General features: G+C 43.4%; 1 protein-coding gene across 1 annotated transcript; it reads right to left on the reverse strand.

The window, feature by feature from the left end:
• Positions 1 to 482: 482 nt before the first annotated feature.
• On the reverse strand, positions 483 to 22366 carry TMEM231 (transmembrane protein 231). Its single transcript, XM_049622743.1, has 7 exons — positions 19347 to 22366; positions 19082 to 19251; positions 6656 to 6784; positions 6173 to 6316; positions 3981 to 4062; positions 2748 to 2853; positions 483 to 2391 (listed from the first exon to the last, which is right to left on the reverse strand). The coding sequence occupies exons 1-7, from the start codon at positions 19483 to 19485 to the stop codon at positions 2211 to 2213; spliced, it is 951 nt and encodes a 316-aa protein (XP_049478700.1). The 5' UTR covers positions 19486 to 22366; the 3' UTR covers positions 483 to 2210.
• Positions 22367 to 23794: the final 1428 nt, after the last annotated feature.

Raw genomic sequence — 23794 nt, forward strand, 5'->3', positions numbered from 1 at the left:
CAGGGCCTTAGGGAGCCTCACCTGATTCAAACAGAAACTGGAAAATCATTTACCAAAATTAGAGATCTTCCCTCCCCACACCCCACATATTGAGTAATTGTCTCAAACCTTGACTTAGCTGTTACAGCTCAGGATAAAATCCTGTATATTTCTCACCTTTCCCCTCTTCCAACTACACTGTGTCATTCCCCTTCGGAAGCTACCAACATCTGATCCGTAAATAATTTGATATTCACCAGACACGGTTGTAATTTTCCAGCCTGTGGGTTTCCACAGGCCATGTGGATTCCACCAAAAACTCACATTTACTTGGGGCAGGACCAGGGGATGTTGCCAAAGAGCTAACAAAAGCTCCAAGGTCTTTGGGCAGAGCCCTGGCAACGGAAGGCTGCCGGTGAGTAACTGGGAGAAGTGTGCGCAACCTCTGCCCTCCCCATCCCCACCCACTTTGCGAAGTTGTCTCATAACAGACACGTGCAGCCTTCCATTTTGAATATTTTAATTAGAAAGGTACAAAACATCATGGTTCTTTATACAAGTTCTGCCTGAAAATAATTTAACAAAATGCAAAGCGGTGTTAATTCATGTCTTTAGCGATCTTCCCGTTTCTCCTTACCTTTTTGTGATTCAAACCAGAAACCGTTTTTCATTTAAATCCCAAGAAAAACTGTGTAGGTATATAAACAGCCCTAGATAGTAAAAGACAAGGCAGAGGGGCCAGTGTTAAGCTAGTTTTGTGCTTGAATACTTCAAAGTGGCTGTTTCCAAAACTCTTATCTTGGTCAGCCTGGAAGAAAAGGTGCTTTGGAAATGAGAACTGAATCTCCAAGGTAAACTGAGGCATACGCATGTAGAGGAGTGTGTGGGTGGGTGGGCCTGAAGCATGGTTCAGAGCAGGCCTGTCTCCAGTGCCAGTGACATCTTGCGATCATAAAGCAGATCCGTCTGTCCTTTGAGGACAGCTCATTTCCTCAGTCCAGGAACGGCGAACTGGCCTTCCGTGTGCAACAGAGGCCCATTTCAGCAGTGCCATCCTGATGACACTCACTTAGGCAGGAGGTTGACCCTGTCGGACCGCTTGTCATTCTGCTAACAACCAGGCCGGATTAGGCTGTCCTGGGCGGGCAAGCGTCCTCTTTACCCCCTCAGTGCACCTTGTTCGTTCTCCCCAAAGCCGCTCACTCTGACGGGCACCCTGTCCCTTCATCACAGGAAATACAAGTAGCTGGGTCTCCTGCTAGCCCTCCAAACAAACTCTGTGGTTGTTGGCAGTGGGAGCCAATACCAACAACAGGTCCTCTGTCACCCGTGTCCTTTTCAAGAAGTGGGGGAGGGCTGTCAAGGAGGAGGAGTAGCAAGTGTCCAGGCTGTTGGGTCAGGGCCAGAGAGAAAGAAACTGTTGTTATAATCCTTACTTCCCCCACTGTTGCGGAGGGGACTGTGAGCGAAAGAGCACTCTGGCTTCAGCCTGCTGTTCCAGGGGCACAGACAGGGCAAAAGGCAGGGCACAAAGCCAGCCACAGCAGGGCAGGGATAAAGGGCTGCTCAGCCCAGCTGATGACAGACCAATGTCTGTTAGCCTGAGGGCAGGTGGATGGTCCCGGTGTCCTGGAGTTGCCCACTGGACACGTGTGCGTGCATGTGCTCTCCAGCGCTCCCTTTCTCTCGCTCCCATTCTCCCCCTCAAGGACCTCTCAGTTCTGGAAACCAAAGTTCTGAATGGGAAATTTAGATGCTCAGGAGTGGAAAGTGCTACTGATTTGCATATCTCTCACAAGAGAGGCCTGAAAAGAGTAAAAAGTGGTTTACAATAGTGGGAAGAAATGCATAGCATGTTTCTCAGTTCAAGAGAGGAAAAGTCTTTGCTTGACCAGAGATGGGACTCTTTCCAAGAGTTCTGAACTGACTGCAGTTTTCTCCTGAAATTCAAGTCTAAGGCAAAAAAAAAAAAAAAAAAAAAAAGCAAATTATAGCCTTCAGGAACCTCTGGATGTTTCCACAAACTAGTCCCTGAAGATTTTGGAGGTGCTTAGAAGACATGGAATTTGTGTAGAGAAAACTTACAACGGATTGTCCTTTGTCTCTGATAGGAAAAGGACACACACGGGCACGTGTCCATGAGGAGCTCTTCGCAAAAATTTCTTAAGATGGCCGTTCCCAGAAGACAAGGCTGAGGTAGCCAGGGTCCTGCTTAGTTCTCAGAAATGGTCTTATGATAAGTGCTCCTTATACAGTTCTCCCTGGGGCATTATGGTGACAGGGATCGTGGTCACCACCTGATTCTGAAACACAAATCTTTTGATTCTTTCAAACACCCAGAGGAAGATAAGCAGGATACTGACATACTGGATCCAGGCAAACTTTATCATTTCCCAGAATCCTGGTAGATAAGTACAGCCAGTTAAGGAGTCACAGATGATATTTTCTAAGTGGAAGTTAAGCCAAAGGTTTAGTTTAGACAGGAAATGGCAAAAATGTTTCAAATGCCCTTATGATAAAAGGGACGATAGAAGATTATTAATACATACATATGGATGATTCTGGTCTGAAGAATCGTCCAGAGATATGAAGAGGAAATGAGGTTGTTTTTTTTGTTTGTTTGTTTTTTGTCCCTGCACGAACAGCAGACGGAGTCATTTAAGCAATTTCCAATCGGAGGCTTCCCATATCTGTCCCTTCTTGGGACAAGGGAGGCACTTTCCTGTTTTTGAAACTGAGCTACTATGGCTCTTTAACAGAAAGGATATGAAATGACTTCCACTGGGTACCGGATGATGGCGTTAATCACAAATGGAGCCTCGGCGGCCCTTCCCACCAGCCAGATGGGGTCGGAGTCCATCAGGACGGTGGTTACTGCAACACAAGCAGGAGTTAAATCAATCCATGAATGCTCTCTCAATAAAATAATAAGGACTATCAAAGTATTCTTTGACCCCTCATGCGAATTCTGCACATCAGAACTTTTCCCAAAAAAATGACTCCGAAGGAAAGAGAATTGACTGTGCAAAGCTGCTCACAAATTATTTGTTGAAACACTTGTCAAAATATTTATGTTACAAACTTGGAACCGTCTGTGTGTTCTTCCACTGTTGAATGGCTAAGCAAAGGAATACTATGCTACCACTAAAAATAATACCAATTAAAGCTTTGTAGTAGCGCGGGGAAGTACAAAAAAAAAAAGTTGGATCCTAAAATGTTTTATAAACTATGATAAGAGCTGTATAAAAAAAATCTGCATATGGACAAAGACTGGAAGGAATAAAGAAAGAAAAGTTGTAGATGAGTGTTTTTGTTTTAACATTCCTCTGGTTTGGGAATAATGCCACCAGTTTATTACAAAAATTCAGGAAGAAGTACTGGGATTGTGGTCCTCACAACTTGACAAATGTGTGTGGGTGGTATCTACGATGTCCGGCTGCCACGTAATGCTTCAGATGCCTTTAGAGGAAACCTCAGACGGCCAACCAGACCAATGTGCTGAGTCAAGCACACACACTGGCCCGAGAGCCTTTCCTCTCTGAGGGATGGACACGCTCAGCGTTCCAGCCAGAACGCCAGGCCCCCTGCTCTACGTCAGCTGCTTATTTGGGGGTAAGTCAGTCACATTCCCTACTTCTAGCTGAAAGCCAGGGTTAGCAATTTGTCTTTGGCTCCTTTTACAGGTGTGGTGGGGGAGCAACTCAATTAGGCGTTTACAGAAAAAAAGAAATCCATCAAGCTAGTGATCAATAAACATGGGACATAAATGAGCACTCACCTGCTGGACGTTAAGAGTAGCGATGGCAGGGGCAGGGTGCGGGGTCTTTAGATCAGGAGGAAAAGGACAGACCCTGGGTAGCCTGTTCCCCTCCCATCACTGAGTAGTCACTGGCTTGGACATTTTTATCATGACAAGAGCTCCAGTTGTGGTTTTGTCCAATGTTCCCACTGACCTGGAAGGTCCTGGAGAAGCAGCTGAGTGCATTGTACCCATGACTCACCATTCCTGTCCCGGTAAGCGGCAACAATGTGGGTGAGGTCATAGTCACGGGCAAAAGGGCTGGTCCCGTTGATTACAGACACCTGGGATGTGGCAGGAGGGTGTGGAGTGAGCCCCCAGCCACTTTTCCACTCATCCTTCTCTCCTCCCACCCACCCACAGCTGAGACTGGCCTCTTGTGCATGGTGGCCTGCTCAGACATCAGTAACCCTTTCTTCAAGAATGGATGACCTCCCGTGCAACAATTTTTTCTAATGTTTATTTATTTTTGAGAGAGAGAGAGAGTGGGAGGGGCAGAGAGAGAGAGGGAGACACAGAATCTGAAGCAGGCTCCAGGCTCTGAGCTGTTAGGACAGAGGCCGATGCGGGGCTCGAACTCATGAACTGCGAGATCATGACCTGAGCTGAAGTCGGCCGCTTAACCGACTGAGCCACCCCAATAATTTAAATCATCTATGTTCAGTCTTCCCTTTTGCAGGGATAGAAACAGGGGTCAATATCCACCTTTCACAGGTTTTACAGCTAGTTATAAAATACCCCTCTCTATTCCAAGGGGGGCAGTAATTCCTTACATTTTTTAAGGAGACCATATTTTCAACCCCTTTGTCTTTTTCTTGCTCTTCCTTGAATGCTCTGTAATTTATCTCTTTTAAGTGTAGAAATGGAAATAGGATAAAGTACAAATAATAAGCATCTAATCCTTTGAAGAAGGAAACGATCTCCTGCCTTCTAATATCACATTCTTGTTGACATATGCTACTATATAAACGTTCATATAAAATGTTTATATCTTGGGGTGCCTGGGTGGCTCAGTCGGTTGAGTGTCAGACTCAGCTGCAGTCTTCAGCACCGTGTTGGGCTCTGTGCTGAGCCGACGTTGCTGAGCGTGCTTGGGATTCTCTCCCTCTCTCTCTCTGCCCCTCCCCTGCTCATGCATGCCTGCTCTCTCTCTCTCTCTCTCTCTCTCTCTCAAAATAAATAAGCTTAAAAAAAAAAAGGTTTATATCTTATAGTCCCCCTCCTTTTGTTTTTTTTAACTTATATTGATTATGGCTAAAGTGACCATAAATACATTTATCTGGAACAGTCCTGGTTTTTGCCTGTAATAACTGATAACACTGAATTTCATTTTCAAAAGTAGAGCAGCCCAACTTATGTGGGCCCCCCATGTGGTAAAAGATAGGTTAGTCATGAGCGATCATATGCATGAGTTCCAGCCCCGGAGAGACAGTTCATGGTTCTGTTATTTACAAGCGGCAGGATTTGGGGAAAATTCGTTAGTCTCTATCCGCCCCAGTTTCCTCATGTGTGGAAGGAGAGTTCAGTCTTTCAACAAATCTGTCTGAGTGCTTTCAGTGTGCCAGGCCCTGTTTTAGGTACTGGAGTGACAGTATAGAAGATGTCAGTGCTTTTGCCACTGGGGAAAAACAGCTAGCAAAGAACTGAAAACAGATCTTTGATATTTCCAGTGGAAGTACAGAAAAGAAATCTGGGTGTGGAGTGGTGGGCAGGGAGGAGAATGCTCTTTAGAAAGGAGTGTCAGGGAAGGACTGTGCTCAGGGATATTCCAGCAGGGACCCGAACGCAGTAGCAGAGCAGGCTGTGTGGACACTTGGCAGAGGGAAAGGCCAAGTGCATAACCTGGGGGTGGGTGGGGTGGGGGGGGCAGGAACTTCCTTTTGCAGGCTTGAGGAACAGCAAAAGGGCCCGTGTGGCTAGAAAGCAGCCAGGGGGACCGTGATAGGACAAGAGGCTGGAGAGCTGGGAAATGACAGGAGCAGGCGTCTCACGAGGCTGCTGTCATGATTCAATGAGAAGATATATTTAAACCTCTTAACACAGGGCTGACATATGTTATGTGCTTAATAAACGGTGGTTAGTACGATTCCCCCAGTGTTTTACACGAACTGCAAAACACCGCTTGGAATATGCCGTGTGTGTGCACACGGACACCCAAAAACAACACGCAGTTTAGTTCTTAAAGACAGATTCCCCCCCTCTTTTTAGATACAAATACAGGTGTATCTGTCTCTATGTTTTGAAAGAATTCATGGCAAGAATTCCTCAGAAATCCTCTTCTGTGCCACCCACAGAAAAATGCTATTTCCAACTTTCATGTCCTCCCTCTTCAAAGAACTTGGGAAACGGTAACAGAGAGAAACAAAAGAGGCGGACAGTAAAAAGCACCCTTACGTTGTACCGAACGTCAAGGCCACCGCAGCTTAGGGGATGCTTCTGCTGCAGCCTCAGGTCTCCGTTCACATAGAGCTGGGACCCTGGCACAGCAAAGGAGGACTGGAGAAACGCCATGCTCTGCATCACGAATGTCGACATCCTCTGAAATCATCACAAGGAGAGACGATAGCCATTTCAGTCACATCGGAAGGCTCTGCGTTCCCAGCATCCCTGTCTGTGGTTGCTGCCTACTAGTCCCTTAAACACCAGGGTTAGCCAAGCAGGAAGCACCCCGCCCAGAAAACCCTCTGAGCGTCTTAGCAGCTCACCTACATTAATAGGACCCCGATGAGAAGCATTCGATTTGCCTCAATTAAACCCCAAACTACACCTCATAATAGAGCCTTCTGCAGCGTGAGTTTTCCTAGAGCTCAGGGAGAGGGCTCCGTTCTATTAAAAGACAAAAGGGAGGGGACGGGCTGCCGCAAGGAATGGACTCACGTGCAATCGGTAGGAGAAAGTCAAGATGAGCTGCACACCAAGAACATGCTCCGTGGACTGCAGAGGAAGCTCCAGTTTAAAATGTAACACGTCCATTTTCCCATCCTGGTTCTTGTCTTCTTCTCGAGTCTAGGAAACCCAAAGAGGGCCAGTGACCCTGGTCCTTAATGAGTCTGGGAAGAAGCCACTGTTGTACACGTGACCCATTCCTTTGCTATTCACAGGATTTATCTCCCCCACCAAAAGAAACAAAGGAATAAATGGGTATAAATGGATCAATATCAGGGAAAGAGACGCCATGTGCATGGCCTCTGAGCTTTCCTACTAGTGCTTCTCAAACTGAAGAGGAACTTGAAGCGGCAAGATCAACAGCACCGGGATGGCATTTTTCTTTTTTCGTTGTCTCCTTTGATCTTTTTGGTTTGTTGTGCTGCTGGCGTGTTCTTTTTTCTTTGGAAACACATCTTGAGTTTACATGGAATATTTAAATAGCACATTAGAATTGCCTTCTGCTTCTCTAGAAGTCAGCCTTTTATTTTTATTTTATTTAAAAAAAATTTTTTTTAATGTTTATTTATTTTTGAGACAGAGAGAGACAGAGCATGAGCAGGGAAGGGGCAGAGAGAGAGGGAGACACAGAATGTGAAGCAGGCTCCAGGCTCCGAGCTGTCAGCACAGAGCCCGATGCGAGGTTCGAACTCACAAACTGTGAGATCATGACCTGAGCCGAAGTCGGGCACTTAACCGACTGAGCTACCCAGGCGCCCCTAGAAGTCAGCTTTTTAAAATAGAAAAAAGGGGAGCTGGGTGGCTCAGTCGGTTGAGCATCCGACTTTGGCTCAGGTCATGATCTCACAGTTTGTGAGTTCGAGCCTCGCATCGGGCTCTGTGCTGTCAGTGCGGAGCCTGCTTCCGATCTTCTGTCTCCCTCTCTCTCTGCCCCTCCCCTGCTTGTAGTCTTGCACTCTCTCTCACAAGTAAATAAACATTAAAAAAATTGTTTTAAATAGAAAAGAAATGAATCTTCCTCATTACGCATTCCCCCAAACAGACTCAGAAGAAAACCACCGAGCTCTACTTATACTTTGTTTAACCACGAGCGTCTTTGTTTTAGACTGTCGATACTGGACCTCATTCTCATCACTGATGTCGGGGCTTGGGAGCTGAGTGCCTCTTTTAGTACCAATCAACACAATGAAAAAGGAAGCTATGTAAAATCAGTGAGGCATTAAAACTACACAGATGATTTATAAATTATGCACATGAAAGTAGGGAAAACAGAGACCTAAGAAAGGAAAAAGGCAAATGACGGCTCATAAAAAACACCAGAATCCGGCCTCACCTCCCATAGTCCCACCCCATAGGGACCCTAAAATGAGTAACCGGGAAGATGGTCACTGAAATAAGATCACTGTGACACGATTCCTTGGCACAGCTCTGGATCCTGTTGCTACAAGTGACCCTTTTCCCCTGTACGTCCTCAGAAAGATTCTACTATGGTATATCAACATTCTCATCTGCATGCTCTGTGAACAGATTCATTTTGCTTTCCGCCATTACTACCATGCAAGGAAGAGATTCTTTGTTCTTTTTCGGGCTACTACGGTTGTTTGAGAGGAAGCCAGCTCAGTTTTCAGGACCTTTCAATCATGTCTTTCCTTCTAGACAATAATGTCCTTATCCTAGGCCTTGTGACAGAGAAGCCTGCCCTCTCTCTCTTCTGTCGGATTCTGTTTTCTCTGTCCTGTTCCATCAGCTTCACAGGTGTAGGGGAGAGATATCTGTTACAAGGCTGGCGATCAAGTCGCTGAGGCAATGAGGTATTAGCAATTTTGAGTAGGATGGGGAACAGGCTGCCTTGTCTTCCCGTGAATTTTCTTTGGTTGGGAAGACTGGCGAGACAAAGTCGCGTTAACTCTATGTAGCGGACCCCTGCCTTCTGGATCTTAGGATTGGAGAGGAAGACAAAGATCAAACGTCTCCACTTGCAGGACGGGAGAGTGGCTGGAATGAGTTGCCAGAAGAATCCAGACCCCAACACAGTGTGGGAGGGACAGAAATGCATTTTTTATTTGATCTTTACAATAAAGCCTGAGGGAAGCAGAGAGAGTATTATCCCCACTGTATGGACGAGAAAATTGAGGTTCAGGGAGATGAAGGCGTTTGTCATGTGTGGCTAGTAGTGGTAAAGACTGGATTTGAAACCTCATCTTTGACTTAGAATCTCGTCCTCTTTCTAGGACTAAAACGCCCAGACTTAAAAAACCAAACCCTCAAGGGGAAAATGTTGGGTAGGACAAATCTTTTTGCAAAAAGCCAGCATCAAAGTTTGTAAGTCTGTGTTCTGTCTGTGCACACACTTCTGCTTCAAGTTCACACAGGACAGGGATCTGACACTGGGGAATAATTTAGTGTCTGCCTGTTAAATTCACACGTTACTTTGTCAAGTATTTTTTTAGGGGCCTACTAGGTGCCAGGCACTGTCGGGTGCTGGGAATATAATGGCAACCAAAACAGATGAACTCTTTACCCTAATGGCGCTTTTGTCCCCGGCCAGGGAGGCAGAAAATAAATCAGTAAACAAATAAATGTGGTAAGTGCCACAAAGAGAGATAAAATAGGCTGAAATGAAAGAAAGACAGGGTAGGATTTCACAGCCATTTTTTACAGGAAATTTTCAGGAATATCTGACTGTGGGAGGCTAGAATGAAGTGAGGTGATGAGGCACAGAAATATCTGGGGTAAGAGTGATCCCTGCTGACAAAGTTCACCCGCTCCGCGCTCTGCGCTGTGTGCAAAGTGGGTCAGTGCTTAAGGGAGCAACGAGGCCAGTGCCGCCGAGTGGGTGAGGAGGGAGGTGGAGGCTGAGGCCAAGGCAGCAGGGGGGTGAACGAATGATGTATGCACTGCATCTCCCACAAGTGCCCGCCGCCAGGTCCGGCTGTCACCCCCACAGGGTGGGCAGGGTGGGCTGCATTTCTGTGCCAGCACTTGGACCACTGATGACATCCACCCTTCCATTCCGCTGAGTTCAAATCAAGCTTAACACATGTGCAACAGGTCTAAAGGCAGGCATTCAGAGAGCTAATACTTCTTTAACACAAGTTCAAGGTTAGTATCTAAAACCCGATTGGTGTGTTTGGCTGAGAGAATTCATAAATTATACCAGTACCTTATTTGTATAAGGCATATGTGCAATTTGAAGCAATTTGTATATCCATTGATTGTCCCATCTGATTCCTCTGCATACCTCAGCTATAGTAATAATTAGCAATAATTAAAAAGAGCTCTTTACAGTATTACATTGAGGCTAAGAAAGGGTATGGGACCCAGTGACAGAACTGGGGCTAGGACTTAGATTTACAGGCTCTATTTAGTGCTCCTTCTACAATAGCCCACAAGAACCTTAATTTCAGGGGTGCCTGGGTGGCTCGGTCCGTTAAGTGTCTGACTTCGACTCAGGTCATGATCTCACAGTTTGTGGGTTTGAGCCCCACATCAGGCTTTGCACTGATGGTGTGGAGCCTGCTTTGGATTCTGTGACTCCCTCTCTCTCTGCCCCTCCCCCACTCTCTCTCTGTCTCTCAAAAAAATAAATAAACATTATAAACTTTTTTTAAAAAAGAACCCTAATTTTAAAGATTTCTGGTGGTTAAAGCAGGATAATCCTTTAGGATATATGTGAAATCAATACAAATATACTAGATGAGATAAATGCAGGCATTGGTAGGTTTAGTCAATTCTCATCAGTGTGCCTAGATCCATCTGGGGCCAATGAGGAAGACAGAAACAAAAGTAAACAATAACTTTAACAGAGGGAGTGTAGTACAGGGAATAATTAGTAACAAAGGTATTAGAGGATCAGAAAGGCAGGAGGGGAGTACCAAGTTAGGGTGACGGCAGGAAGCAGCACCACACCTAGGTCTGCAGAAGGAAGGGAAGAGGCTGGCATTACCTCAAGGAGTTGGGACCCAGACCTCAGGAGCCTGGAAGAAAGAACCCACCAGAGGGAATCAATAAGGCTGGAGGAGACTTCTTCCTTCGGTTTGCTTAACCCGGGCAATGGTTCTTCCCTCTGGTTGTAGTTTCAAGTTTTCTCCCACTCCCAGAAGTAAGCTCATCATGCCTCCTACAGGCCGAGCCTCACAGAGAGCCAGTGGGCAAAGGAGGATGTGGTTTTCAGCAACTCAGAGAGCAGGACAAAGCGGGGTGGAGGAGGATGGGTGTGGAGCGGAACAAGACCCACTGACATGCACACCACCTGACTGTGAGAGTTGCTGTAAATTTAATCACCGCCATTACTTCCAGAGGGTTCCAACTTGTAACATTTTCCCCATTGGAGATTCTATGGTATTTAGTATTTGATGGCTTGTTGGAATTTTGTTAGGCCCCTGTTTGCTTTCATACCTTTTAATTCTTTCATATCATATTCTTTCATCAAAGGTTAATTTATTAATTTTTTTCAAAGGATTTTATGTTTAAGTAATCTCTATACCCAATGTGGGGCTCAAACTCACAATCAAGAGTTGCATGGCGTACCAACTGAGCGAGCCAGGCGCCCCAAGTTTAATTTCTTAGTGTATACCAGTGTCCATCGTGCTGTATTACTTGTCATCATTAGGTGTTTCATTTTTTTCTTTTAATGTTGAAAATATTCTTTGGCACAGTCTTTCGGTCTCCAGCAAAGTAGGGACCAATACTTTATGGCCCCTAGACTCATCAAATCCTTGCTACCTGCATTTCAATGAACCTAAGATACCAACAATTATAAAATGCACCGTTACTTTATATCCTAGCACCTATTATATGGGCACCTGGATGGCTTGGTCAGTTGAGTGTCTGACTCTTGATTTCCGCTCAGGTCATGATCCCAGGATCGTGGAATTGAGGCCGACGTCAGGCTTGGTGCTGAGTGTGAAGCCTGCTTAAGATTCTCTCTCTCTCTCTGCCCCTCTTCCCTGCTCACCCACTCTCTCTCAAATAAAACTATATATATATATATATATATATATATATATATATATATATACTTATTTATATATATGTACATACATATATATGTATATTATTATATGTATATATACTATACATGTATATACATATACATATATATACATAATAAATTGATCTAGGGATTCCTAAAACTTCTACATGTTGATACTCTTGCATCACTTTGTGACTCAATGTTAGCCATGCTTTTCTATGTAATTTTGTCTTTTGGTAAAATATTTTTAAAAAATTTTTTAACATTTATTCATTTTTGAGAGACAGAGAGAGAGACAGAGTGTGAGTGGGGAGGGGAGAGAGAGAGGGAGACACAGAATCCGAAGCAGGCTTCAGACTCTGAGATGTCAGCACAGAGCCTGATGTGGGGTTCCAACTCACCGACTGCAAGATCATGACCTGAGCCAAAGTCAGACGCTTAACCGACTGAGCCATCCAGGCACCCCAATAAAATTTTTTTTCTGATAAAATAGTTTTTAAAAATTAACTAAAATCCATTGGTCTGGGCTCTTAAGCAGGCTTTAAAATTATGGGGTGCTTTGGTGGTTCAGTTAGTTGAACATCCAACTCTTGGTTTCAGCTCAGGTCATGATCCCAGCCCCGCGTTGGGCTCTATGCTCAGCATGGAGCCTGCTTAAAATTAGCCTCTCTCTCTCCCTCTGCCCCTCTTCCCAGCTCACACGCGTTCTCTCTCTCTCTCTCTCTCTCTCCCTCCCTCCCTCAAATACAAATTTTAAAAGTTATGTAGAGCTAGCCTATTTTTAAGTGCCTCTTGAACCTTCCAAATGGCCAACATTTGGTTCTCAGGGTTAAGATAATGTTTAATTATTGTTGCTGGGGTTTTCTTTCAAGATGCCGTTGTCCCTTCTGGAAGTTTTGACCCTGGCACATCTGATGTTTGCACATGGGTAGGCAATGAGGACTATGCCAAGCCTGTCTCCCGGCAGCAGCTATTGTAAGATACCTTAGAGAGGACAGATTTTGATTTGAGAGATGTGAAAACAAAATGGGTATCTCAGACGCATGATGCTCCCCACTCACCTTCCTGAATCCCTTTACAGCCTTCAGCCCCCATATTCTATGGGTCCACACATGCCTTAAAGAGCTAAGTCACCTTCACCTTATTGAAGAGAGAGGTCACCCTGTGCTTTTTTTTTTTCCTTCTGTCATTAGCAACAATAGCAACAACAAGAAACTTTGAAAGCATTTAAAGCATAGGGACTTTAGAGACGCCGTGCAAGGTGATCTGACCAAAAGGAGAAGCAAGGCCGTTTCTGACTGCTGAGGCATTTTCCCAAATTAGCAACCACAAAGCCACTCCCCAGCATTTGGTCAAACCTTGACCTAAAACCACTGCTTCCCTGGTGTGTCACCATAAGATCACCCACCTGGTTTAAAACAAAACTGAGACTTAGTTCACATATGATAAAATATACAGTTCAGTAGATTTTAGGATATTCAAAAGTTGTGCAACTATGACCACTATCTAAGTTCCAATTTCAAAATATTTTCTTCATCCAGAAAAGGAACCCCAAGCACATGAGTCACTACCCATCTCTCCCCTCCCCCAATTCCCCAAGCCTGTGGAATCCTAATTTCTGTCTCTACAGATTTGTCTATTCTGAACATTTAATATAAATGGAATCATACGCTGTGCTGTTTTGTGGTTGGATTCTTTCACTTAGCATGTTTTGAAGGTTCATCCACGCTGAACCTTCCTTTCTGTGGTTGAATAATGTTCCATTGAATGGCTATAACACATTTCAATTATCCATTCATTTGTTGATGGACATTTGGGTTGGGTTTTTTGCTATTAGAAATAAAGCCTCTATGAACATTTGTGCATGAGTTTTTGTGTAGCTGTAGGTCTTCAATTCTCTTGGGTACACATATACCTAGGCATGGAGATACTAGAAAATACGGTAATTCTAGTTTAACTTTTTGAGGAACTGCAAACTACTTTCCAAAGCGGCTGTGTCACTTTATATACTTAGCAGCTGTTATTGTTTTTGGTTTGTTTTTGCCTTACTTGGGCACTTTCTAAATTTTTTCCTTTAAAAATTGTTGTCGTTATAGTCTAAAAATCTGGAATATGTATTACCCTCTTATCGTACAAAATTTAAAAGGTAAAAGGGTATACAGCAAAAGAACATATAGTGAAAAAGTTTCTCTCCCATCCTAACCTTAGCTACTTAATTCCTTCCCCAGAGCAATCAGTGTTGTGTCTTTTGAATCCTTCCAGAGAAAGAACATGCATGTATGTATATGTGTATACAACCACACACACATATGTTGCTATTTTTTCTATTATTTTTATATGAATGGAAGCTTACAATATATAATTTTTGGTTTTTGTACTTACCAATTTCTTTTGGAGGTAATTCAATATACAGAGATCCACTTCATTAAAAAAATAGCTAGGGGTGCCTGGGTGGCTCAGTTCGTTGAGCGTCTGACTCTTGATGTCAACTCAGGTCATGATCTCACAGTTTGTGGGCTCGAGCCCCGTGTCAAACCTGCTTTAGAGTGTAGCCTGCTTGGGATTCTTTCTTCCTCTTTCTCTGTCCCTCCCCAACTTGTGTGTGTGCATGCATGCACTCTCTCTCTCTCTAATAATAATAATAATAATAATAATAATAATAATAAACAACTTAGGGGCGCCTGGGTGGCTCAGTTGGTTGAGCATCCGACTTTGGCTCAGGTCATGATCTCACGGTTTATGAGTTCGAGCCCTGCGTTGGGCTCTGTGCTGACAGCTCAGAGCCTGGAGCTTGCCTCAGATTCTGTATCTTCCCCTGTCTCTGTCCCTCCCCCCACTCACACTCTGTCTCTCTCTCTCTCAAAAATAAACAAATATTTAAAAAATTTTAAAAAAATAATAACTTAAAAAAATAGCTATGCCGGGCACCTGGGCTCGGTTAGTTAAGCCTAGGACTCTTGATTTTGGCTCAGGTCAAGATCTCATGATTCTTGAGATTAGGCCCAGGATGGAGCTTGCTTGGGATTCTCTCTCTGCCCTTCCCCCACTTGCACAGGAACTCTCTCTCAAACTAAATAAACTTAAAAAAAAAAAAAAAAAAAGCTATGCAACATTCCACTGGGCAGATGTACCACAATTTCTTTGCTGAGTCTTCTATTACTACATGGGTTGTTTACCTAATTACAAACAATGTTGCAATAAGCAACTTTTTCTAAATTTTTTTTTCAACGTTTTTTATTTATTTTTGGGACAGAGAGAGACAGAGCATGAACGGGGGAGGGGCAGAGAGAGAGGGAGACACAGAATCTGAAACAAGCTCCAGGCTCCGAGCCATCAGTCCAGAGCCCGACGCGGGGCTCGAACTCACAGACCGCAAGATCGTGACCTGGGTGAAGTCGGACGCTTAACCGACTGCGCCACCCAGACGCCCCAACAATAAGCAACTTTTTACATAACTCGTTTCACATGTGTGCACAAACCTAGGGTACCTCACTGGAAATGGAAGCAGGCCTGAAGCAGGCCTGTACATCTGTAATTTTGATAAATAAGGACATGTATTCCTTCAAAGAGGTTGTTCCAATCTACACTCCCATCAGTGGCATACGAAAGTGCTCACACACTTCCCTACATCTTGACCACGGTGTTGTCACACTTCAATTTTTGCCTATTTGATAGATTAAAAAATGGCATCTCAATATATTCTTTGCATTTCTCTAATCGTGCGTGTGATTTCATATATTTAAGAGTCAAATATGTTTCCTTTTCTCTGAACTGTTTACATCCTTTGTTTGTTTTTCTAGTGGGTGCTTGGTCTTTTAATTATAGATCTGTAGGCACTTTGTGTTAGGGAAAGGAGCTTTTTACAAGTGATACAAATAATAAAACTTTGTCCTAGTTGTCATTTGGGTTTTGACTGTGCTTATGGGTTTTACCATGCCCATAGTTTTAAAAAATAATTTTTATTTTTATAGAGTTGAATTTACCCCAAATTTTCTTTTATGGCTTCTAGATTTAATGTCACACTTCGAATAACCTTTCCTATTCCAAGATGTAAAAGCTTTCGCCCACCATTTGTTTCATTAATTATTTCATTAAAATTTTTTTTCATGTTTATTTTTGACAGAGAAAGACAGAATATGAGTGGAGGAGGGGCCAAGGGAGGGAGACACCGAATCTGAGGCAAGCTCCAGGCTCTGAGCTGTCAGCACAGAGCCTGACGCGGGGCTCCAACTCACGAACCGTGAGATCATGACCTGAGCCAAAGTTGGAGGCTTAACTGATTGAGCCACCCAGGTGCCCCTTATTTCACATTTTAAATTGAATTTTTATCTGTCTGGACTTTAATTCTGGTGTAGAGTCTGAGCCCTGGCTCCATTTTAACTTTTTCCATATGGCTTCCCAGTTGTCCCTACACCATTTTATTATGTAAGTCAGCTTTCGTCACTGATTTAAAATGCCACCTTTATGATATATGAGTCCTTTTCTATACTTTTTATACAAGTTCTTCAAACCACACTGCTTTACTTATTATGGCCTTAACGTATAGTTTATTATCTGATAGAGCTATTCTCCTTGTATTACCCTTCTCTTTGTGCTAGAGTTTCTGTCTATCCCTCCAAACTGTTACGTTTTCATTGAAAATGCATTGAAAGTATAGATTAACCAAGGGAGAAGAGATATCTTTATGATGTTGAATTTTCCTATCCAAGAGTATAACAGAAATCACCATTCTTTTGATCTCTTTTGTGTCATTCACCAGTCTTTTTATTTACATAGATCTTGTACATTTCTTGTTAAGCTTATTCCTAATGAGTTTATTTGTTGAGTTGCTGTTGAGATCTGTACTTGCACTATATCTTCTAGCTCATTGATTTATATCTTATGATTGGAAATTATTCTCAAACCAAGAGCTCAGCTAGAACGAAGCAAATCATTTACTGAGAAAGAACACAGATGACATAGTCATAGATTACTTATAGACACTGGCCTGGAATGGAGGGAAAAGAAAGACTAGGAAAAAGGAGCTTTGGCTTTGTGTTACATAGTGTAAAATTACCTGGTATTAAAAAGGATTAATAGTTCTGGGCACCATAAAAATAAGAGATTGTCTTGGTTTCGTGGATGAAAAATTGGCGAAGCAGGGGGAACATGAGCAGTGCTCTTGAGGGAGTAGTTTCCGGTTACAGAGATAAGAGCCTCGCTAACTAGCAGTCAGTCGGGGAAGCCAGTCAGTTGGTGGGTGAACAAATGAATAAAACCTAATGTTGTATCCTCGTTTTCATGATTATTTTTAAGTTTTCCTAATTAATTCTTAGACTCAAGTAACCAGGGAGTATGATAGAGAGGAATACACAAATGTGATGAAAAAAATCTTCTACCAAAAACTTAAAAGACAGGGAATACTAACCTAAAGTAAAACGAGCAAGTTAATTTTTTGTTTGGAATAAACAACGCCTTTGCTTCCACTTTTGGAAAGTAATCACATGCATGTGGAACACGAGAAATACAGTGGGTATACAGTGAAAAGTAAGCACATCTTGACACAGCCTCTCATTCATAGTCACCCTTCTCCACAGGCATTATCATCTCCAGTAAGAATAAAAATGGGCAACATGTAATGATTCATGAGGAGTTATTGAAGGAGATTTATCTCCTACTCCAGTTCTATGTTTTAAAGTCAATTTTTTAATCCCATCTGGCAATTTTTTTATGTTTTTATTATTTATTTTTGAGAGAGGGAGAATGCAATTTGGAAACAGATATGGGGAAGGGACAGAGATAGAGGCAGACAGAGAATCCAAAGCGGGCTCCATGCTGAGAGCAGAGAGCCCGATGTGGGGCTCGAACCCACCAACTGTGAGATCATGACCTGAGCCAATGTCTGACGCCTAACCGACTGAGCCTCCCAGATGCCTCTAAAATTAATTTAAAATACCTGATCATTTAAAGAATCAAAGGTGTTCAACAATGTTTGTTACAAAACGCAGCAGACTTCCAGCCCCATGGCAAATATTTTCATCTCATTTACTGATTATGCAGAAATGTATCTCCATGTCTTTAAATAACATTGGCACAGGCACTTCTGTATTTCTCAGTGTTGGGCATTCTCTATTGACTTGCCACAAGGAGAGATGAAAGGTTAGTTTTCTGCCCTCCACTCCTCAACTGAGTTTAACCCTCATTTTGGTTAGTCAATCTATATTCAGTGTTCCCATAATTATGACTAAGTAAATCCTTTACCTTTCTCCTTTTTCCTTACTTTTTATTTCACTGGATTTAGTAATTATTTCCTTGGTTAGTTTTATGTTTACTGATACAATTTCAACAAACAGCTTGTATTCCAATTCCTTACAATTTGATGTTTAAAGGTGCAAGATTTACTCAAAATCTTGTTCACTGCAGTATTCTAACCGTGAAAAAGTAAAAGCACATCAAACATTCACCAAGAGAGAATTGTTAAATCCATTACAGTTATTCCATATTGTGAAATACTATGCAGATTTTAAAAAGAATAAGGTTAATTAACAAGTATACATATGCCTACCATGTACCTTTGTCATTATATATACTTGTAATTCTTTAATATTTTACAATGAGCATGCATGTTTACCACCAGAAAAAAATATGAAAATTTAAAGTAATCAGAAAAAAACAATCTGAATTCATATTTTGTTTGTTGTTATTCATATGTCCAATCAGATTAAAAAATTTTTTGTGGGTAAAGAGATTCAACTTTGGAAGAAGAAAAAATAGAATTTTTATACTTCTAAAGGAAAATGTTTTCAGAAAATGAGCAGAAAGGGGGTGAATGTAGAGGAAACACTCATCCTGAACCAAATACTAAATTACAGACAGTAAAATGTTTCCTTTTCATCCTGGACAGCTGCAAAATGGAGCAGCATCCACGCTTACAAATCCAGGGAGGCGGGACTGGGCCCCCAGCACATTCTGGGGAGGTCCCTTGACCAATGAGCGCCTCGGCTTCCACGTGTCAGGTCTGCATTAAAAATGCATGCCCTTGCCGGTCTCTGGGGCGATGCACAAATGCAGCGACACAGTGGGGTAATTAATAAGAACACCTTTCGGCCTTTGTGATTCATAAAGGAATTTTCGCGACCACTCATCCATCAGGCCAGGCCCACGGAAATGACGGGGACGAGACACAGGCTGTCCCCAGGCTTCGGGTCTCTGTGTAGGACACATGCTAACAGCAGTGGCTAACTTTCTTGGGGTTGCGGACTGCTTGAAGTCAAATGAGTCAACTGTGTCACTTCCCGGGAAATTAAACATATACACAGGCCAATGTGCCTGTGTACACAATTTTCGTGGGTTCACGACCTTTAAGACCCAAGCTGGGCTTCCCCAGGCCGGGCCGCTCACCCTCCCCCCGCCACCCTCTCCCAGTCCCGGTGGGCCTCTAGGCCTGAGGGAGAACCACTTACCGAAACCAGCGGGACGCGCAGGTGATCCCCCTGCAGTCGGTTGAAGGCGGGGAACGTGCTCCAGGCCAGGAACCCGTCGTGATCGGGTCCCAGCAGGGCCACGAGTAGCACCTGGTGCTGGAAGCGCACGGTCGGCTGCTCTTCGTAGCTGCTCCGCTTCAGCCAAAGCCCTGAGATAGAGAGGGCAATGGGGAGGTCACGAAGGCGGGCACCGGCACAGCGGGCCGCGGGGAACTGTGCGCTCAGCGGCCGCGGGCAAGCTCACCGTGGCTCCGGAAGGCCACCAGCAGCGGCGGGATGTACGTGAGCACGGCGGCCAGCAGCAGGAACAACGCGGCCTTGGAGCAGAGCCCCGCGCGGTAACCGCGCTCCACCGGATGAGAGAAAAGCTCGTAGAGCGCCATGAACTCGGTGCGGAGTCCAGCCCCTTGTCCTGGAGCCCTCGCGGTTCCAGAGGAAGGACCAAGTTTGGCTTCTCCTGGTTGCCATAGCCTTGGTCTCCACGGCAACGGACGGCGCAGCGAGAGGAACCAATAGCAAGGAACGCGGGGCCTTGGTAGGGGTGGGGCTAAGAGGGGGCGGTGCCCGCTGGTGGGCGTTAGACCTCCTTTCGGCCTTACGTTCCTTTTCCAAACGCTAAGTGGAAAAAGGGTATTTCCGAGCCCAGAATCGTCGCCATGCCCTGTGTTAATACTTGCGCAAAATAGGATTTTCCTAAAAGTTGACTTGAAGTAACTACCTGCTTATGTGTCAACTGTTAATCCCCAGTGTTGTGCATAGTTAAGTCCAATCAGTCACAGCACACTATACATTACAGGAAAACACAAATGTGGCTGTAGTTCTGGCGGTGGCCCCGCTAAGACCAAAGCCAGGTCCCTTTGTCTCCAAAATTTGTTGCTTTCACTATACTCCGTAACAGGACAGAGAAACGGGACACAAATCTCTGAGATCTTCGAGGGATAAAAGATAATTACTACATGGTTCTCGGCTATACTTCATTACCTTATACTGGGTACAAGCTTCGCCACCGGTTCTAAGGGAAGCTGGGGTCCTCCACAGAGATGACACTGGCTCATCACTTAATTGAATGCTTCCACCACTATCACCACCGCCCCCCACCCCCCGCCAGTATTTCCTGGCGGAAGGAGGCCCTGAAGGATCACATTGCAGTTCCAAAAGGTAGTGTGTTCAGAGAAAAATCGGTAGTTGATGCCTCTATTTTGAAGGCAACCTAGAAATGTCTTTTTTTTTTTTTAATTTTTTTAACATTTATTTATTTTTGAGACAGAGACAGACAGATCATGAGCAGGGGAGGGTCAGAGAGAGAGGGAGACACAGAATCCAAAACAGGTTCCAGGCTCTGAGCTGTCAGCCCAGAGCCCGATGCGGGTCTCGAACTCACGGACCGTGAGATCATGACCTGAGCCGAAGTCGGATGCCCAACCGAATGAGCCACCCAGGCGCCCCCCTAGAAATGCCTTTTAGATGAAGAGAATAGCTGAGATCCTAACAACACAGACACCTGAGAGGTCAAGACATGACCATTTGGAAAAACTATCCAGGGTCCTCCCCATGGTCTAAGATGACAATAACAGCCATAAGATTTTGACATATATCGTCTGGTACTACTCATCCTTGCTTTAAAACTTTTCTGAGCAATCCCTATCCAAATAACACCAGTATTCTTCACAGAGCTAGAACAAACAATCCTAAAATTTGTATGGAACCAGGAAAGACCTCAAACAGCCAAAGCAATCCTGAAAAAGAAAACCAAAGCTGGAGGCATCACAATTCCAGACTTCAAGCCATACTACAAAGCTGTAATCATCAAGACGGTATGGTACTGGCACAAGAACAGACACAATGGAACAGAATAGAGAACCCAGAAATGGACCCACAAACATATGGCCAGCTAATCTTTGACAAAGCAGGAAAGAATATCCAATGGAAAGAAGACAGTCTCTTCAGCAAATAGTGTTGGGAAAACTGGACTGCAATGTGCAGAAGAATGAACTTGGAGCAGTTTCTTACACCATACACAAAAATAAACTCAAAATGGATGAAAGACCTAAATGTAAGACAGGAAGCCATCAAAATCCTAGAGGAGAAAACAGGCAACAACTTCTTTGACCTCGGTTGCAGAAACTTCTTGACATGTTTCCAGAGGCAAGGAAAACAAAAGCAAAAATGAACTATTTGGACCTCATTAAGATAAAAAGCTTCTGCACAGAAAAGGAAACAATCAGTAAAACTAAAAGGCAACCGGCAAAATGGGAGAAGATATTTGCAAATGACATATCAGACAGTTAGTATCCAAAATCTATAAAGAACTTAATCAAACTCAGCACCCAAAAACACAAATAATCCAGTGAAGAAGTGGGCAAAAGACACAAATAGACACTTTTCCAAAGAAGACATCCAGACGGCCAACCGACACATGAAAAAATGCTCAACATCACTCATCATCAGGGAAATACGAATCAAAACCACAGTGAGATATCACCTCACCCCTGTCAGAATGGCTAACGTTAACAACTCAGGCAACCACAGATGTTGGCGAGGATGCAGACAAAGAGGATCTCTTTTGCACTGCTGGTGGGAATGCAAGCTGGTGCAGCCACTCTTGAATGTATATATGTATACAATGGAATATTACTTGGCGATCCAAAAGAATGAAATCTTGCCATTTATAACAATGTGGATGGAACTAGAGTGTATTATTCCAAGCGAAGTAAGTCGAAATAAGCAGAGAAAGATAAGTATCATATGATTTCACTAATATGTGGAATTTAAGATACAAAACAAATGGACATAAGGGAAGGGAAGCAAAAATAACATAAAAACAGAAAGGAAAACAAACCATAAGTGACTCTTAAATACAGAGAACAAACTGAGGGTTGCTGGTGGGGTGTTGGGTAGGAGGATAGGCTAAATGAGCAAGGGACATTAAGGAGGACACTTGGGGTGAGCACTAGGCGTTACATGTAAGTGATGAATCACTAAATTCTATTCCTGAAATAATTATTATGCTATATGTTAACTAATTTGGATTTAAAATTAAAAAAAAAAAACCTTTTCTGGGGTGGCAACACAGCTCTTAAATACAGCAATTGTACGGCTGAAATCTATATTATGATTCTGACATTATACTATATCTGTGATTTAAGTGAATGACTTTCATTTATTTAAATAACTATTAAAGCCATATGATTTCATTCACGTGTGGAACTTAAAAAACGAAACAAAAGAACAAAGGGGGAAAAAAAGAGACAACCCAAAAAACAGACTTTTTTTTTTTTTAATTTTTTTTTCTCAACGTTTTTTATTTTTTTTATTTTTGGGACAGAGAGAGACAGAGCATGAACGGGGGAGGGGCAGAGAGAGAGGGAGACACAGAATCGGAAACAGGCTCCAGGCTCCGAGCCATCAGCCCAGAGCCTGACGCGGGGCTCGAACTCACGGACCGCGAGATCGTGACCTGGCCGAAGTCGGACGCTTAACCGACTGCGCCACCCAGGTGCCCCCAGACTTTTAACTATATAAACAAACAGGTGGTTACCAGAGGGGAGGTGGGTGGGGGGATGGGTGAGATGGGTGAAGTACACTTACCTTCATGAGCACTGAGTAATGTATAGAATTGTTGAATCACTATATTGCATACCTGAAACTAATATAACACTGTATGTTAACATTACTGAAATAAATAAATAAATAACCATTAAAATAAGACTCCAGAATAGATGGTTCTAGTTGCCTCCTGAGGGTGGCTCTACACTGAGGAAGAGGTGTTTGCCTTCAAAGTTCCTTCTTTCAACAGAAGGAAACACAAACTGTAGCTAGTGTCAGCTTAGTCACAGCTGAAACACAGGGAGGTGACTGCTGAGAATTTAGGTGTATGAAGTACCTCCCCTGGGATGCCATGAGCTTTGCAAAAGTATTTAATAATAATGGATACAAGGGGCGCCTGGGTGGCTCAGTCGGTTAAGCAACCGACTTCAGCTCAGGTCATGATCTCACGGCTTGTGAGTTCAGTCCCATCTTAGGCTCTGTGGTGAGAGCTCGGAGCCTGGAGCCTGCTTTGGATTCTGTGTCTCCCTCGCTCTCTGCCCCTCCCCTGCTCATGCTCTATCTCTCTAAAAAATAAACAAACATTAAAAAATTTAAAAAAATATCATAATGGATACAAATATTTACTCTTTGATTCCATGATTTGAAGAAGCTAGTTTTTGTGGTTTAAGGAATGTGAGTTTTTAAAAATGCTCAAGGTCTGTGTATATTGTGTCATTTTCATATATTTGTAACTGAGACCGGAGTTCTCAGTTTCCATTTCCCTAATTGTCTCATGTTTCATACACTTTATCTTAAGGACAAAGAGAGTTGTTCTCTTAAAACTACACATTTTGACCATGTTCTAATCTTTTCTAGAAGCTCTCATTCAGGGTTATCTTGAAAAAGTTTCAAATGCCTAAATGCTTGCTTCAAGGCTTTCCAACATTCCTTTCACCAGTATTTATCTATATTGCTTCCCAATTCCCTCTTCCAACCCAGCCTTTGTTTCCATCTATTAAGGGAAGTTTACTCTTTGGAAAATGTACCCTTCGCTCTGAAACATAAGATTCACATTCTCTGTGAAATCTTTCTTGATAAAACTTACTTGGTTTTGTGTTGGCCTCCATGGCATTAGCCATCTCTCAACATTCATGTTCACATACC

Source organism: Panthera uncia, assembly GCF_023721935.1.
Source record: "Panthera uncia isolate 11264 chromosome E2 unlocalized genomic scaffold, Puncia_PCG_1.0 HiC_scaffold_20, whole genome shotgun sequence".
Lineage (NCBI taxonomy): Eukaryota > Metazoa > Chordata > Mammalia > Carnivora > Felidae > Panthera > Panthera uncia.

Excerpts from the sequence above, each read along its gene's own strand:
- TMEM231 (XM_049622743.1), bottom strand. The coding sequence starts at position 19,485 with ATGGCGCTCTACGAGCTTTTCTCTCATCCGGTGGAGCGCGGTTACCGC. Across the intron at positions 6,785-19,081 it reads TGCGCGTCCCGCTGGTTTCG|ACTCGAGAAGAAGACAAGAA; the intron begins GTAAGTGGTTCT and ends TGGGTTTCCTAG. Across the intron at positions 2,392-2,747 it reads TACCCAGTGGAAGTCATTTC|TTATCTACCAGGATTCTGGG; the intron begins ATATCCTTTCTG and ends AACTGGCTGTAC.